Source organism: Melanotaenia boesemani, chromosome 8 (assembly GCF_017639745.1).
Source record: "Melanotaenia boesemani isolate fMelBoe1 chromosome 8, fMelBoe1.pri, whole genome shotgun sequence".
NCBI classification, from domain to species: Eukaryota; Metazoa; Chordata; class Actinopteri; order Atheriniformes; family Melanotaeniidae; genus Melanotaenia; species Melanotaenia boesemani.
The window spans coordinates 16,337,154-16,356,573 of record NC_055689.1 but is presented as its reverse complement, the minus strand read 5'-3'; the positions used below and the strand labels follow the sequence as shown (position 1 = coordinate 16,356,573).

Genomic DNA, 19,420 nt, shown 5'->3' with positions numbered 1-19,420 from the left:
AGGCCTGGCTCCAGAGGGGGGCCCTGGTGACCCACGTCCGGGCAAGGGAAACCTTGGTCCTTGTTTTGTCCTCATCATAGGGGTGATTTGAGCCGCACTTCGTCTGACCCCTCCCCTAGACTACCAATTCCGTTACATCACTAATATGTACTACTGTAGTGGATGTATGTTGTGCTGTGTGTTTCAGACACTAACGAAGAAGTGACACTTTTTGGAAAAAGCTCATTTATATTCATCACCAGCACATATCACTGCAGCATGTATTTCTGCAGCAGCCAGAACAATGCTTCCCCAACCAGTGTCAAATTCCACAACAACCAACACAACAAATAATACAACAAATGCACCAGCACACATGAACACATCATCACTGACTGTTTAATCCTGCAGCAAAAAATTATGGCATCACCTTCGTTTTCACCATCTGATTTCTTCAACTACAGCTATCAGTCCAACAAACACCAGTAGACCATCTCCACCAGACGCTGTGAGCACAATGTCACCATCCATGCCGTCTTCTACAACAGGAACCAACCAAATTTCAAGCACTTACTCATCTACACCAGGTTGGTCATTGCCCACAAACATTTTCACAACAAAAGCAAAGTAGAATTGCTTACATTAAAATGGTTCATTATGTGTGTCAACCATGACAATGAGTTAACATTTACATCAGCAGAGCCTCAGTAAGTTTAGCATTTCCCCCTATAGTATGTCTACATATGTACATATGCCAAAAATTATCCACATGAAATCAAATCTAGTATTATCTACACAGTGTATAATAGTGCATAAAAAGCGAAACATGGATTTGTCTTTCAGTGATGTAGCTTCTGTAAGAGTTTACATAATATCTTTTATTGAAAGGCTGCTTTCTTCTTCATTATGAAGAGTGACGTGTCTGACAATTGCAGGAGGGAAAAAAAGTAGTCCCTGCAAACTGGGTGTAATTTAGAGAAAATCCTGATATTATAGTTACTTATCACTGTATTCCAATTTGTTATAGACTCATGCAATAGGTTTTGACCCCTAATCCCTAACATATAGATATGCTAACATGAAAATCTATTCTAGAACATAAACTGGTATGGGTAGTATCCATATTTTGGTATTGATTCGCACATCACCAGCACATATCACCACAGCATGTATTTCTGCAGCAGCCAGAACAATGCTGACATTATCTAATGTAAAGGCAAGGCAAGGCAGTTTATTTGTATAGCACATTTCATGTACAGGACAATTCAAAGTGCTTTACATAAAACAAAGACATTACAGATATTTAGAATAGTAAAAGGCATCAACACATAATCAACACATAATCACAATAAAATAATAAATTACATTAAAATGATTAAAAGCAAGACAAGTTAAAAAAATTACCGTGCAGATTTCATGCATAGGCGCATGAGAAAAGAAAAGTTTTTAACCTGGATTTAAAAGTGTCTACATTTGGGGAAAGTTTAATCTCCACTGGCAGTTTGTTCCATTTGTTTGCAGCATAACAGCTAAATGCTGCTTCTCCATGTTTAGTCTGGACTCTGGTCTGGACTAGTTGACCAGAGTCTTTGGATCTAAGAGCTCTGCTAGGTGTATATTCTCTGAACATATCACAGATGTATTCTGGGCCTAAACCATTCTGGGATTTGTAAACAAGCAGAAGGGTTTTAAAATCTATTCTGTGACTGACTGGAAGCCAGTGTAAAGATTTCAAAACTGGTGGGATGTGTTCAGATCTCTTAGTCCTGGTTAAAACTCTAGCAGCAGCGTTCTGGATGAGTTGCAGATGTTTAATGCTCTTTTTAAGAAGTCCTGTTAAAAGACCATTACAGTAATCCAGTCTACTGGAGATGAATGCATGGATGAGTTTCTCCTGGTCTTTCTGGGAGACTAAACTTTTAATTCTGTTGATGTTTCTGAGCTGGTAAAAAGCTGTCTTAGTGACAGCTTTGATGTGGCTGCTGAAAGTCAGATCTGAGTCTATCAACACTCCCAGGTTACGAACTTGGTTGGTGATTTTAAGAGCCCGAGTCTCCAGGTGTTTGCCAATGCTGACCCTCTTCTCTTTGCTACCAAACAGAATAATCTCAGTTTTGTCTTCATTTAATTGTAGGAAATTCCCCCTCATCCAGGTGTTTATTTGCTCCAGACACTGACACATTAAGTCTATTGGACTGCAGTCATCTGGTGACAGAGACACATAAAGTTGTGTATCATCTGCATAACTTTGATAACTAATGCTATAGTTCTGTAATATTTTACCCAAAGGGAGCATATACAAGTTGAACAGAAGAGGTCCAAGGACTGACCCCTGGGGGACTCCACAAGTCATGGCCACTCACTCGGATTCATAGCTGCCGATCGTAACAAAATAACTCCGGCCTTCTAAATAGGACCTGAACCAGTTAAGGACCGCTCCAGAAAGTCCAACCCAGTTTTCCAGCCTGTGCAACAGGATTCTGTGATCTACAGTATTAGACGCAGCACTGAGATCCAACAGAACCAGGACTGATACTTGACCAGAATCAGTATTCAACCTAATGTCATTTAACACTTTGACCAGAGCTGTTTCAGTGCTGTGATGAGGTCGGAAGCCAGACTGAAATTTATCAAGATTTCCACTTTCATTTAAAAAGTCATGAAACTGGTGAAATACAACTTTTTCAATAATCTTGGAAATGAAAGAAAGGTTAGAGACAGGTCTATAGTTGTTCACAACTTCCCCAACCAGTGTCAACCTCCACAGCAACCAATGCAACAAATGATACAACAAATGCACCGGCACACATGAACACATCATCACTATTTGTTTAATCCTGCAGCATGCAGCACAAAAAAGCATGGCCTCACCCTCATTTTCACCATCTGATTTCTTCAACTACAGCTATCAGTCCAACAACCGCCAGTAGACCATCTCCACCAGATGCTGTGAGCACAATGTCACCATCCATGCCGTCTTCTACAACAGCTACCGACCAAATTTCAAGCACTTACTCATCTACACCAGGTTGGTCATTGCCCACAAACATGTTCACAACAAAAGCAAAGTAGAATTGCTTACATTAAAATGGTTCATTATGTGTGTCAACCATTACAATGAGTTAACATTTACATTAGCAGAGCCTCTGTAAGTTTAGCATTTCCCCCTACAATTTGTCTACAGATGTACATATGCCAAAAATTATCCACATGAAATCAAATCTAGTATCATCTACACAGTGTATAATAGTGCATAAAAAGCGAAACATGGATTTGTCTTTCAGAGATGTAGCTTCTGTAAGAGTTTACATAATATCTTTTATTGAAAGGCTGCTTTCTTCTTCATTATGAAGAGTGACGTGTCTGACAATTGCAGGAGGGAAAAAAAGTAGTCGCTGCCAACTGGGTGAAATTTACAGAAAATCCTGATATTATAGTTACTTATCACTGTATTCCAATTTGTGATAGACTTATGCAATAGGTTTTCACTCCTAATCCCAAACATATAGATATGCTAACATGAAAATCTATTGTAGAACATAAACTGGTATCGGTAGTATCCATAGGTTATTGATTCGCTCATCACCAGCACATATCACCACAGCATGTATTTCTGCAGCAGCCAGAACAATGCTGACATTATCTAATGTAAACACAACTTCCCCAACCAGTGTCAGCCTCCACAGAAACCAACGCAACAAATAATACAACAAATGCACCGGCACACATGAACACATCATCACTATTTGTTTAATCCTACAGCATGCAGCACAAAAAAACATGGCCTCACCCTCATTTCCACCATCTGATCTCTTCAGCAGCAGCTTCCAGTCCAACAAACACCGGTAGTCCATCTCCACCAGATGCTGTGAGCACAATGTCACCATCCATGCCGTCTTCTACAACAGGCACCAACCAAATTTCAAGCACTTACTCATCTACACCAGGTTGGTCATTGCCCACAAACATTTTAACAATAAAAGCAAGTAGAGTTACTTACATTAAAATGGTTCATTATGTGTGTCAACCGTGACAATGAGTTAACATTTACATTAGCAGAGCCTCTGTAAGTTTAGCATTTCCCCCTATAGCATGTCTTCACATATACATATGCCAAAAATTATCCACATGAAATCAAATCTAGTATCATCTACACAGTGTATAATAGTGCATAATAAGCTAAAAGGAAATATACTTATTTTTAATTTATTTAAGCAGAGTTCATGTTGAATTTTGCAAGCTACTTACTCAGGCTAACCAGTCAGAGTAAACTCGACCAGAGCATGTTTTTCCTATAAAACAGAAAGACGCTCTTCTGTGCCTCTAGATGAAAAAGGGAGGTAAGGAAATACTATAGCATGTTCCATGGCAGCTGTTTCATAGAAACACTAAAGATGCTAATGTCATTGCTAGCAAAAGGTTTTGTTTTCTTCCTTTTCAAAGGCGACTTTTGTTTGAAATCTTTAAGATTTTTATATTTCAAAAGCTCCCTGGCTTTTAATAGTTTCACCAGCAGAGGGCAACAACCAAACTTTCCCAGAGAAACCACAGGAGCAGACAAAAGCAGTCGCTAACATGGATTTGTCTTTCAGAGATGTAGCTTCTGTAAGAGTTTACATAATATCTTTTATTGAAAGGCTGCTTTCTTCTTCATTATGAAGAGTGACGTGTCTGACAATTGCAGGAGGGGAAAAAAAGTAGTCCCTGTCAATTGGGTGAAATTTAGAGAAAATCCTGATATTATAGTTACTTATCACTGTATTCCAATTTGTGATAGACTTATGCAATAGGTTTTGACCCCTAATCCCTAACATATAGATATGCTAACATGAAAATCTATTGTAGGACATAAACTGGTATTGGTAGTATCCATAGGTTGGTATTGATTCGCACATCACCAGCACATATCACCACAGCATGTATTTCTGCAGCAGCCAGAACAATACTGACATTATCTAATTTAAACACAACTTCCCCAACCAGTGTCAGCTTCCACGGCAACCAACGCAACAAATAATACAACAAATGCACCGGCACACATGAACACATCATCACTATTTGTTTAATCCTGCAGCATGCAGCACAAAAAAACATAGCCTCACCCTCATTTCCACCATCTGATCTCTTCAGCTGCAGCTTCCAGTCCAACAAACACCGGTAGTCCATCTCCACCAGATGCTGTGAGCACAATGTCACCATCCATGCCGTCTTCTACAACAGGCACCAACCAAATTTCAAGCACTTACTCATCTACACCAGGTTGGTCATTGCCCACAAACATTTTAACAATAAAAGCAAGTAGAATTTTTTACATTAAATTGGATCATTATGTGTGTCAACCGTGACAATGAGTTAACATTTACATTAGCAGAGCCTCTGTAAGTTTAGCATTTCCCCCTATAGCATATCTACAGATGTACATATGCCAAAAATTATCCACATGAAATCAAATCTAGTATCATCTACACAGTGTATAATAGTGCATAATAAGCAAAAAGGGAAATATACTTATTTTTCATTTATTTAAGCAGAGTTCATGTTGAATTTTGCAAGCTACTTACTCAGGCTAACCAGTCAGAGTAAACTCGACCAGAGCATGTTTTTCCTATAAAACAGAAAGACATTCTTCTGTGCCTCTAGATGAAAAAGGGAGGTAAGGAAATACTATAGCATGTTCCAAGGCAGCTGTTTCATAGAAACGCTAAAGATGCTAATGTCATTGCTAGCAAAAGGTTTTGTTTTCTTCCTTTTCAAAGACGACTTTTGTTTGAGATCTTTAAGATTTTTATATTTCAAAAGCTCCCTGGCTTTTAACAGTTTCACCAGCAGAGGGCAACAACCAAACTTTCCCAGAGAAACCACAGGAGCAGACAAAAGCAGTCGCTAACATGGATTTGTCTTTCAGAGATGTAGCTTCTGTAAGAGTTTACATAATATCTTTTATTGAAAGGCTGCTTTCTTCTTCATTATGAAGAGTGACGTGTCTGACAATTGCAGGAGGGAAAAAAAATAGTCGCTGCCAACTGGGTGAAATTTACAGAAAATCCTGATATTATAGTTACTTATCACTGTATTCCAATTTGTGATAGACTTATGCAATAGCTTTTGACCCCTAATCCCTAACATATAGATATGCTAACATGAAAATCTATTGTAGAACATAAACTGGTATCGGTAGTATCCATAGGTTGGTATTGATTCGCTCATCACCAGCACATATCACCACAGCATGTATTTCTGCAGCAGCCAGAACAATGCTGACATTATCTAATGTAAACACAACTTCCCCAACCAGTGTCAGCCTCCACAGAAACCAACGCAACAAATAATACAACAAATGCACCGGCACACATGAACACATCATCACTATTTGTTTAATCCTGCAGCATGCAGCACAAAAAAACATGGCCTCACCCTCATTTCCACCATCTAATCTCTTCAACTACAGCTTCCAGTCCAACAAACACCGGTAGTCCATCTCCACCAGATGCTGTGAGCACAATGTCACCATCCATGTCGTCTTCTGCAACAGCTACCAACCAAATTTCAAGCCCTTACTCATCTACACCAGGTTGGTCATTGCCCACAAACATGTTCACAACAAAAGCAAAGTAGAACTGTTTATATTAAAATGGTTCAATTATGTGTGTCAACCGTGACAATGAGTTAACATTTACATTAGCAGAGCCTCTGTAAGTTTAGCATTTCCCCCTACAATTTGTCTACAGATGTACATATGCCAAAAATTATCCACATGAAATCAAATCTAGTATCATCTACACAGTGTATAATAGTGCATAAAAAGCGAAACATGGATTTGTCTTTCAGAGATGTAGCTTCTGTAAGAGTTTACATAATATCTTTTATTGAAAGGCTGCTTTCTTCTTCATTATGAAGAGTGACGTGTCTGACAATTGCAGGAGGGAAAAAAAGTAGTCGCTGCCAACTGGGTGAAATTTACAGAAAATCCTGATATTATAGTTACTTATCACTGTATTCCAATTTGTGATAGACTTATGCAATAGGTTTTCACTCCTAATCCCAAACATATAGATATGCTAACATGAAAATCTATTGTAGAACATAAACTGGTATCGGTAGTATCCATAGGTTATTGATTCGCTCATCACCAGCACATATCACCACAGCATGTATTTCTGCAGCAGCCAGAACAATGCTGACATTATCTAATGTAAACACAACTTCCCCAACCAGTGTCAGCCTCCACAGAAACCAACGCAACAAATAATACAACAAATGCACCGGCACACATGAACACATCATCACTATTTGTTTAATCCTACAGCATGCAGCACAAAAAAACATGGCCTCACCCTCATTTCCACCATCTGATCTCTTCAGCAGCAGCTTCCAGTCCAACAAACACCGGTAGTCCATCTCCACCAGATGCTGTGAGCACAATGTCACCATCCATGCCGTCTTCTACAACAGGCACCAACCAAATTTCAAGCACTTACTCATCTACACCAGGTTGGTCATTGCCCACAAACATTTTAACAATAAAAGCAAGTAGAGTTACTTACATTAAAATGGTTCATTATGTGTGTCAACCGTGACAATGAGTTAACATTTACATTAGCAGAGCCTCTGTAAGTTTAGCATTTCCCCCTATAGCATGTCTTCACATATACATATGCCAAAAATTATCCACATGAAATCAAATCTAGTATCATCTACACAGTGTATAATAGTGCATAATAAGCTAAAAGGAAATATACTTATTTTTCATTTATTTAAGCAGAGTTCATGTTGAATTTTGCAAGCTACTTACTCAGGCTAACCAGTCAGAGTAAACTCGACCAGAGCATGTTTTTCCTATAAAACAGAAAGACGCTCTTCTGTGCCTCTAGATGAAAAAGGGAGGTAAGGAAATACTATAGCATGTTCCATGGCAGCTGTTTCATAGAAACACTAAAGATGCTAATGTCATTGCTAGCAAAAGGTTTTGTTTTCTTCCTTTTCAAAGGCGACTTTTGTTTGAAATCTTTAAGATTTTTATATTTCAAAAGCTCCCTGGCTTTTAATAGTTTCACCAGCAGAGGGCAACAACCAAACTTTCCCAGAGAAACCACAGGAGCAGACAAAAGCAGTCGCTAACATGGATTTGTCTTTCAGAGATGTAGCTTCTGTAAGAGTTTACATAATATCTTTTATTGAAAGGCTGCTTTCTTCTTCATTATGAAGAGTGACGTGTCTGACAATTGCAGGAGGGGAAAAAAAGTAGTCCCTGTCAATTGGGTGAAATTTAGAGAAAATCCTGATATTATAGTTACTTATCACTGTATTCCAATTTGTGATAGACTTATGCAATAGGTTTTGACCCCTAATCCCTAACATATAGATATGCTAACATGAAAATCTATTGTAGGACATAAACTGGTATTGGTAGTATCCATAGGTTGGTATTGATTCGCACATCACCAGCACATATCACCACAGCATGTATTTCTGCAGCAGCCAGAACAATACTGACATTATCTAATTTAAACACAACTTCCCCAACCAGTGTCAGCTTCCACGGCAACCAACGCAACAAATAATACAACAAATGCACCGGCACACATGAACACATCATCACTATTTGTTTAATCCTGCAGCATGCAGCACAAAAAAACATAGCCTCACCCTCATTTCCACCATCTGATCTCTTCAGCTGCAGCTTCCAGTCCAACAAACACCGGTAGTCCATCTCCACCAGATGCTGTGAGCACAATGTCACCATCCATGCCGTCTTCTACAACAGGCACCAACCAAATTTCAAGCACTTACTCATCTACACCAGGTTGGTCATTGCCCACAAACATTTTAACAATAAAAGCAAGTAGAATTTTTTACATTAAATTGGATCATTATGTGTGTCAACCGTGACAATGAGTTAACATTTACATTAGCAGAGCCTCTGTAAGTTTAGCATTTCCCCCTATAGCATATCTACAGATGTACATATGCCAAAAATTATCCACATGAAATCAAATCTAGTATCATCTACACAGTGTATAATAGTGCATAATAAGCAAAAAGGGAAATATACTTATTTTTCATTTATTTAAGCAGAGTTCATGTTGAATTTTGCAAGCTACTTACTCAGGCTAACCAGTCAGAGTAAACTCGACCAGAGCATGTTTTTCCTATAAAACAGAAAGACATTCTTCTGTGCCTCTAGATGAAAAAGGGAGGTAAGGAAATACTATAGCATGTTCCAAGGCAGCTGTTTCATAGAAACGCTAAAGATGCTAATGTCATTGCTAGCAAAAGGTTTTGTTTTCTTCCTTTTCAAAGACGACTTTTGTTTGAGATCTTTAAGATTTTTATATTTCAAAAGCTCCCTGGCTTTTAACAGTTTCACCAGCAGAGGGCAACAACCAAACTTTCCCAGAGAAACCACAGGAGCAGACAAAAGCAGTCGCTAACATGGATTTGTCTTTCAGAGATGTAGCTTCTGTAAGAGTTTACATAATATCTTTTATTGAAAGGCTGCTTTCTTCTTCATTATGAAGAGTGACGTGTCTGACAATTGCAGGAGGGAAAAAAAATAGTCGCTGCCAACTGGGTGAAATTTACAGAAAATCCTGATATTATAGTTACTTATCACTGTATTCCAATTTGTGATAGACTTATGCAATAGGTTTTGACCCCTAATCCCTAACATATAGATATGCTAACATGAAAATCTATTGTAGAACATAAACTGGTATCGGTAGTATCCATAGGTTGGTATTGATTCGCACATCACCAGCACATATCACCACAGCATGTATTTCTGCAGCAGCCAGAACAATGCTGACATTATCTAATGTAAACACAACTTCCCCAACCAGTGTCAGCCTCCACAGAAACCAACGCAACAAATAATACAACAAATGCACCGGCACACATGAACACATCATCACTATTTGTTTAATCCTGCAGCATGCAGCACAAAAAAACATGGCCTCACCCTCATTTCCACCATCTAATCTCTTCAACTACAGCTTCCAGTCCAACAAACACCGGTAGTCCATCTCCACCAGATGCTGTGAGCACAATGTCACCATCCATGTCGTCTTCTGCAACAGCTACCAACCAAATTTCAAGCCCTTACTCATCTACACCAGGTTGGTCATTGCCCACAAACATGTTCACAACAAAAGCAAAGTAGAACTGTTTATATTAAAATGGTTCAATTATGTGTGTCAACCGTGACAATGAGTTAACATTTACATTAGCAGAGCCTCTGTAAGTTTAGCATTTCCCCCTGTAGCATGTCTACAGATGTACATATGCCAAAAATTATCCACATGAAATCAAATCTAGTATCATCTACACAGTGTATAATAGTGCATAAAAAGCTAAACATGGATTTGTCTTTCAGAGATGTAGCTTCTGTAAGAGTTTACATAATATCTTTTATTGAAAGGCTGCTTTCTTCTTCATTATGAAGAGTGACGTGTCTGACAATTGCAGGAGGGAAATAAAGTACTCCCTGTCAACTGGGTGTAATTTACAGAAAATCCTGATATTATAGTTACTTATCACTGTATTCCAATTTGTGATAGACTTATGCAATAGGTTTTGACCCCTAATCCCAAACATATAGATATGCTAACATGAAAATCTATTGTAGAACATAAACTGGTATCGGTAGTATCCATAGGTTGGTATTGATTCGCACATCACCAGCACATATCACCACAGCATGTATTTCTGCAGCAGCCAGAACAATGCTGACATTATCTAACTTAAACACAACCTCACCAACCAGTGTCAGCCTTCACGTCAACCAACGCAACAAATAATACAACAAATGCACCGGCACACATGAACACATCATCACTATTTGTTTAATCCTGCAGCATGCAGCACAAAAAAACATGGCCTCACCCTCATTTTTGCCATCTAATCTCTTCAACTACAGCTTCCAATCCAACAAACACCGGTAGTCCATCTCCACCAGATGCTGTGAGCACAATGTCACCATCCACGCCGTCTTCTACAGCAGCTACCAACCAAATTTCAAGCACTTACTCATCTACACCAGGTTGGTCATTGCCCACAAACATTTTAACAATAAAAGCAAGTAGAATTTTTTACATTAAATTGGATCATTATGTGTGTCAACCGTGACAATGAGTTAACATTTACATTAGCAGAGCCTCTGTAAATTTAGCATTTCCCCCTATAGCATGTCTACAGATGTACATATGCCAAAAATTATCCACATGAAATCAAATCTAGTATCATCTACACAGTGTATAATAGTGCATAATAAGCTAAAAGGAAATATACTTATTTTTCATTTATTTAAGCAGAGTTCATGTTGAATTTTGCAAGCTACTTACTCAGGCTAACCAGTCACAGTAAACTCGACCAGAGCATGTTTTCCCTATAAAACAGAAAGACATTTCTTCTGTGCCTCTAGATGAAAAAGGGAGGTAAGGAAATACTATAGCATGTTCCATGGCAGCTGTTTCATAGAAACACTAAAGATGCTAATGTCATTGCTAGCAAAAGGTTTTGTTTTCTTCCTTTTCAAAGACGACTTTTGTTTGAAATCTTTAAGATTTTTATATTTCAAAAGCTCCCTGGCTTTTAATAGTTTCACCAGCAGAGGGCAACAACCAAACTTTCCCAGAGAAACCACAGGAGCAGACAAAAGCAGTCGCTAACATGGATTTGTCTTTCAGAGATGTAGCTTCTGTAAGAGTTTACATAATATCTTTTATTGAAAGGCTGCTTTCTTCTTCATTATGAAGAGTGACGTGTCTGACAATTGCAGGAGGGAAAAAAAGTAGTCCCTGTCAACTGGGTGAAATTTACAGAAAATCCTGATATTATAGTTACTTATCACTGTATTCCAATTTGTGATAGACTTATGCAATAGGTTTTGACCCCTAATCCCTAACATATAGATATGCTAACATGAAAATCTATTGTAGAACATAAACTGGTATCGGTAGTATCCATAGGTTGGTATTGATTCGCTCATCACCAGCACATATCACCACAGCATGTATTTCTGCAGCAGCCAGAACAATGCTGACATTATCTAATGTAAACACAACTTCCCCAACCAGTGTCAGCCTCCACAGAAACCAACGCAACAAATAATACAACAAATGCACCGGCACACATGAACACATCATCACTATTTGTTTAATCCTGCAGCATGCAGTACAAAAAAACATAGCCTCACCCTCATTTCCACCATCTGATCTCTTCAGCAGCAGCTTCCAGTCCAACAAACACCGGTAGTCCATCTCCACCAGATGCTGTGAGCACAATGTCACCATCCATGCCGTCTTCTGCAACAGCTACCAACCAAATTTCAAGCACTTACTCATCTACACCAGGTTGGTCATTGCCCACAAACATGTTCACAACAAAAGCAAGTAGAATTGTTAACATTAAAATGGTTCAATTATGTGTGTCAACCGTGACAATGAGTTAACATTTACATTAGCAGAGCCTCTGTAAATTTAGCATTTCCCCCTATAGCATGTCTACAGATGTACATATGCCAAAAATTATCCACATGAAATCAAATCTAGTATCATCTACACAGTGTATAATAGTGCATAATAAGCAAAAAGGAAATATACTTATTTTTCATTTTTTTAAGCAGAGTTCATGTTGAATTTTGCAAGCTACTTACTCAGGCTAACCAGTCACAGTAAACTCGACCAGAGCATGTTTTTCCTATAAAACAGAAAGACATTCTTCTGTGCCTCTAGATGAAAAAGGGAGGTAAGGAAATACTATAGCATGTTCCATAGCAGCTGTTTCATAGAAACACTAAAGATGCTAATGTCATTGCTAGCAAAAGGTTTTGTTTTCTTCCTTTTCAAAGGCGACTTTTGTTTGAAATCTTTAAGATTTTTATATTTCAAAAGCTCCCTGGCTTTTAATAGTTTCACCAGCAGAGGGCAACAACCAAACTTTCCCAGAGAAACCACAGGAGCAGACAAAAGCAGTCGCTAACATGGATTTGTCTTTCAGAGATGTAGCTTCTGTAAGAGTTTACATAATATCTTTTATTGAAAGGCTGCTTTCTTCTTCATTATGAAGAGTGACGTGTCTGACAATTGCAGGAGGGAAAAAAAGTAGTCCCTGTCAACTGGGTGAAATTTACAGAAAATCCTGATATTATAGTTACTTATCACTGTATTCCAATTTGTGATAGACTTATGCAATAGGTTTTGACCCCTAATCCCTAACATATAGATATGCTAACATGAAAATCTATTGTAGAACATAAACTGGTATCGGTAGTATCCATAGGTTGGTATTGATTCGCACATCACCAGCACATATCACCACAGCATGTATTTCTGCAGCAGCCAGAACAATACTGACATTATCTAATGTAAACACAACTTCCCCAACCAGTGTCAGCCTCCACAGAAACCAACGCAACAAATAATACAACAAATGCACCGGCACACATGAACACATCATCACAATTTGTTTAATCCTGCAGCATGCAGCACAAAAAAACATAGCCTCACACTCATTTTTACCATCTAATCTCTTCAACTACAGCTTCCAGTCCAACAAACACCGGTAGTCCATCTCCACCAGATGCTGTGAGCACAATGTCACCATCCATGCCGTCTTCTACAACAGCTACCGACCAAATTTCAAGCACTTACTCATCTACACCAGGTTGGTCATTGCCCACAAACATGTTCACAACAAAAGCAAAGTAGAACTGTTTATATTAAAATGGTTCATTATGTGTGTCAACCGTGACAATGAGTTAACATTTACATTAGCAGAGCCTCTGTAAGTTTAGCATTTCCCCCTGTAGCATGTCTACAGATGTACATATGCCAAAAATTATCCACATGAAATCAAATCTAGTATCATCTACACAGTGTATAATAGTGCATAATAAGCTAAAAGGAAATATACTTATTTTTCATTTATTTAAGCAGAGTTCATGTTGAATTTTGCAAGCTACTTACTCAGGCTAACCAGTCACAGTAAACTCGACCAGAGCATGTTTTCCCTATAAAACAGAAAGACATTTCTTCTGTGCCTCTAGATGAAAAAGGGAGGTAAGGAAATACTATAGCATGTTCCATGGCAGCTGTTTCATAGAAACACTAAAGATGCTAATGTCATTGCTAGCAAAAGGTTTTGTTTTCTTCCTTTTCAAAGACGACTTTTGTTTGAAATCTTTAAGATTTTTATATTTCAAAAGCTCCCTGGCTTTTAATAGTTTCACCAGCAGAGGGCAACAACCAAACTTTCCCAGAGAAACCACAGGAGCAGACAAAAGCAGTCGCTAACATGGATTTGTCTTTCAGAGATGTAGCTTCTGTAAGAGTTTACATAATATCTTTTATTGAAAGGCTGCTTTCTTCTTCATTATGAAGAGTGACGTGTCTGACAATTGCAGGAGGGAAAAAAAGTACTCCCTGTCAACTGGGTGAAATTTACAGAAAATCCTGATATTATAGTTACTTATCACTGTATTCCAATTTGTGATAGACTTATGCAATAGGTTTTGACCCCTAATCCCTAACATATAGATATGCTAACATGAAAATCTATTGTAGAACATAAACTGGTATCGGTAGTATCCATAGGTTGGTATTGATTCGCACATCACCAGCACATATCACCACAGCATGTATTTCTGCAGCAGCCAGAACAATGTTGACATTATCTAATGTAAACACAACTTCCCCAACCAGTGTCAGCCTCCACAGAAACCAACGCAACAAATAATACAACAAATGCACCGGCACACATGAACACATCATCACTATTTGTTTAATCCTGCAGCATGCAGCACAAAAAAACATGGCCTCACCCTCATTTCCACCATCTAATCTCTTCAACTACAGCTTCCAGTCCAACAAACACCGGTAGTCCATCTCCACCAGATGCTGTGAGCACAATGTCACCATCCATGCCGTCTTCTACAACAGCTACCAACCAAATTTCAAGCACTTACTCATCTACACCAGGTTGGTCATTGCCCACAAACATGTTCACAACAAAAGCAAGTAGAACTATTTACAGTAAAATGGTTCATTATGTGTGTCAACCGTGACAATGAGTTAACATTTACATTAGCAGAGCCTCTGTAAGTTTAGCATTTCCCCCTATAGCATGTCTACAGATATACATATGCCAAAAATTATCCACATGAAATCAAATCTAGTATCATCTACACAGTGTATAATAGTGCATAATAAGCGAAAAGGGAAATATACTTATTTTTCATTTTTTTTAAGCAGAGTTCATGTTGAATTTTGCAAGCTACTTACTCAGGCTAACCAGTCACAGTAAACTCGACCAGAGCATGTTTTTCCTATAAAACAGAAAGACGCTCTTCTGTGCCTCTAGATGAAAAAGGGAGGTAAGGAAATACTATAGCATGTTCCATGGCAGCTGTTTCATAGAAACGCTAAATATGTTTATTTCATTGCTTCGAAAAGGTTTTGTTTTCTTACGTTTTGAACACTGCTTTTGTTTGAAATCTTTTGTATTTATTTATTTAAAAGGGACAGGACAAGGATACATTTTTACAGTTTCAAATGCAACCGATGCCATGTCCACAGGCCATCTAGCAGACCAAGTCCCTTATTTTTTACAGTATAAAGCTCTCTGGCTCAGTTTTACCAGCAGAGGGCAACAACCAAACTTCCCCAGAGAAACCACAGGAGCAGACAAAAGTTTTTGCTAACGTGGATTTGTTTTTCAGAGATGTAGTTTCTGTAGGAGTTTACATAAGTTAATTTTTTTTGACACACTGCTTTTCTTCAGAATCTCAACGAGTGATACTTCATTTAAGGGCCTCCTTTTTAACACACGAGAACAACGAAGATGTCATTTTAGAGGCTTTTTCCAATGTAAGTACAAATCCTATTCAAATGTGCTTTATAAAGTATCATAAAAAAGGCTTTGTTTGCATAATCAGCTAATGTCTTCTCTTCCAGTATTTATCTCAGCTCTTGCACCAGCAGAACTGCAGAGGCTGCACATTGAATGTCCGACTCATCAAACTCACCTGATTAACGGCATTTGTTTCATAAAGTGTAGGCACCAGTTGTAATGTGAAAACTGACTTTACAACTATCTGCTAAATTATTTATCAAAAGTAAGAGTTTAAAATTCTTAAAATTAGATACTACAAGATTGTTGGACCACAAACTGAAATAGGGAACACTTTTAGGCCATGCAGAATCTACAAATGGTGAGTCATGCACTTTAATTAAAGATGAAAAGCAAAAATGTCTACCTAATCCTTGCTGTAATCAAGACTTTTTAGCTAATTCTGCATTTATCAATCATGTAATAGAAATCTTAATGTTTTAATTCAAGTTCCATGCTTAATATTTGCCTCAACAACAAATATGCCGAATGATTAATTGCTGCTTTCAGTCTTTTAAGTTGTTGTTCAAGTATAGCTACATGTATAATCAAGTAAGCAGTGAATCAAGGAAATAAAAATCTGTCTTTAACATTGTATTGTGACACTTGTCTTCTTTTAGCCAGTTATACAGACATTTTGGAGCTTTTGTATTGTATTTCTTGTTTCGATAGGTTTGCTGCCTCTCAGTGGCAGTGAGAAGGAAGAACCTACTACCAAATTCCTGGCATTGTGACCTCAAACAATCACTGAAAATTCCAAAATCCCAATCGGTCTGACACATCACTCATCAGAGCTCACTCACATTAAACATTTGCAAAGTATTACAACTGAAAAGGGTCATGTTTTACATATTTGATGATAAAGAAAGAGACATTTTAATCAAACCAGTATCATAAATTTAGCAGCGTACTCTTTTTTCCACATTTTGTAAAACTGACGCTGATCAGTTTTTATTACCCAGCTGATGATGAATCTGAAATCTCTGAAACAATCTAGTAGCACATGCATGTCTCTCAATAGACCTTTTTAGGCCTTTAAACACATTTGGTCCACTCAAAGTGGCAACTTAATTGGCATCACATCTTTACCAGTAGGAGGCAGCATAAGCTCAGTTTTCCACAGCAACAGGGAACCACTGAGTTAAGAATTGGTGTTATGTTTGTTTAATCCTGTAATGTAGCTCACAGCTTGTGTGGTAAAACATTTTATTGGCTTGTGTCTTTCTCCTGATGACCATTTCATCTCATAGGTAATTAAATCTATGATGCTAGGTGCTTTAAGAGGCATGTAACACATGAGGAGATTTTGTTTGTTTTGCTGACACAAACTGTTTTCCAATATAGCTGTGAAGGCTCTGCGTCCTGAACATCAGACATATGAAACCCACCCGAGACATAAAATGGTGTAGCTTATAAAGCCTTCTTTTCAGCCAGTTGGATCAAGAATTTGGCTCCAATTGCTCCATGATAAGAGGGAATTGTATACAATGTGAATGCTTTAAACATTAGAACATACCTGCCCAAAACATGAAGACAAGCTTCTTTGGCTTAGTTGAGTAGGTGAACACGTGTTGACCACTGTGCCTTATAAAAGAAAGATGAGACAAAAATTTAATTAAGAGGGACAAAAAGGAAACAGTCCCACACTGCCTCGGGCACCGGCAGGAGCGGATAGTTCAAATTAGACCACCACTGACAGTCCAGTGCCACCTTTAACCTCTGGAGATTTAATAGTGCAAAAGACCAAGGCAGTATTTTTTCTTTTTTTCTTTTTTTTTTTTTTTTTTTTTTTATTTGTGGGAAGTGAACCTCCACCTGTCCTCTAACCAGCCTGATAATGCAACATTAACTCTGCACCGCAATGGTAAAATTTACAGTCTGAGGTTTCCTAAGATACTCTTCATGTCCTGCTCCACAACTGAGCTTAAATATGCAGTGAGTCTTGGCTTCACTTTTTGCCACAGCTTTGTAAACTTAGATCATTTGGGGTCACGGGGAGGTTGAGGCAGCCCTGTAGCTGTGCATCAGCTCACCAAAGATCAGTTGCAATGTAATGGCAAAGGAATGTTGAGTCGGTCCTGTCTATTACATGGAGCTTTGGCTCTAATTAGAGACAATTTTAGGTTGAGATGTCATTTTATTTTAGTCAGAACACATTTGGCTATGCCTGTTGGCATAAAGTGACATAACAAGCCATCAACTCTTCTTTAAGGATTTTGTAACTGGATAATTTACATATTCAGTTTAATAAGTTTTTTTTTTATGTTTTCCTCCTAATGATGTAAAATAACAAGGTGGTCGTTGATAAAATAAATTTATATACTGAAATTAAATTAGTTAATACACACATTCTCCTGCTCTCATTTTCTAGAAAGCACACACACACACAGTGTCCATGTTGTCCATGTCCACACCGTCAGTCTACTGAGGCATCCCTGGTTCCCTGTGGTGTGTACATGTTGTGGGCCCCGCTGTTATTGATCCTGATTGGGCCTCACAGGAGGAGATTCCAGGCTGCCATTGACCCACAGTTCTCCATGTTTCCACCCCTCTCTCAGATCATCAGAGGCAACACTCAAGGAGTGTGTGTGAGGTACATGGCAAGACAGCCATAAGACTTCAGCTTCAAGTTCCTCCAAGGCATCCCTCACCACTCGTCTAAAATCTAAACAGGAATCCAAAAGAAGCCCCTAGATTTAGTTACTTTCAATTTCATTTAAAGTACTTTGTATGTTTACTTTGCTGGCTTTAACCCTGTGTGCATGAATCAAAATAAATAATATTAAAAAAAAAAATAAAACCTTAGAATTGTTTTCATTTACAAGAATATTCCAAAGATTTGTCATTTTTCCACTTTTGTAAACACACTCTGGTAAAACACCACCAGTAAGAAGAAAGTTTTTAAATTCATAAAACTTGCATAATGACTTCTTTTTTTCTGAAGTGTTACTTTCAAATAAACATATTCTATCTGTCAAAATTTGACTGATTTGCATGATTTTGAATGCAAAATGTAATGAAACCAAATTGTATATTATTTTTACGTTTTTAAATTTCCTTTTTTGTTGTTTTTCTCTTCAAAGGAGATTTTGCATCTCATTTAATAAATCAAAAAATAAGATAAATGGATGGGGGGGGACATGTGAACACACTGAGTGATTTATTAACAAACAATGAAGACCATCAGGCTAAGGGTATGAATACAATGGAAAGTCTGCTGTATGTAAGTACAACTAAATTGGATGCATCTAGACATGTTTGGAATAAGTCAATTTTAAAAGAAAATTACTTTTAAAAATATAATAACTATTTACACGTTCATATAAACTAATGGATATCATAGAGTATCTCTACACGCATACAATATGTGCTCATATTAAAAGTCAATGCTGTATATATATATATATATATATATATATATATATATATATATTTAGAAAATGGCTCATGAGGCCCTCCTAAAACAAAACAAGCACTCATTCTTTTATTAATATAAATGTATACCTAGATTTTTAAATGACTAATGTAATTTGTGTTAAACTTGGAAGTATTTCTT

At 37.7% G+C, this 19,420-nt stretch overlaps 1 protein-coding gene across 1 annotated transcript; it reads left to right on the top strand.

The window, feature by feature from the left end:
• The first annotated feature begins 2,927 nt into the window (after window positions 1-2,927).
• Window positions 2,928-16,459, top strand: LOC121644509 (mucin-2-like). Its single transcript, XM_041992483.1, has 13 exons — window positions 2,928-3,007; window positions 3,804-3,926; window positions 5,116-5,238; window positions 6,428-6,550; window positions 7,348-7,470; window positions 8,660-8,782; window positions 9,972-10,094; window positions 10,895-11,017; window positions 12,207-12,329; window positions 13,519-13,641; window positions 14,832-14,954; window positions 15,757-15,842; window positions 15,930-16,459. The coding sequence occupies exons 1-13, from the start codon at window positions 2,938-2,940 to the stop codon at window positions 16,002-16,004; spliced, it is 1,461 nt and encodes a 486-aa protein (XP_041848417.1). The 5' UTR covers window positions 2,928-2,937; the 3' UTR covers window positions 16,005-16,459.
• The last annotated feature ends 2,961 nt before the right edge of the window (window positions 16,460-19,420 follow it).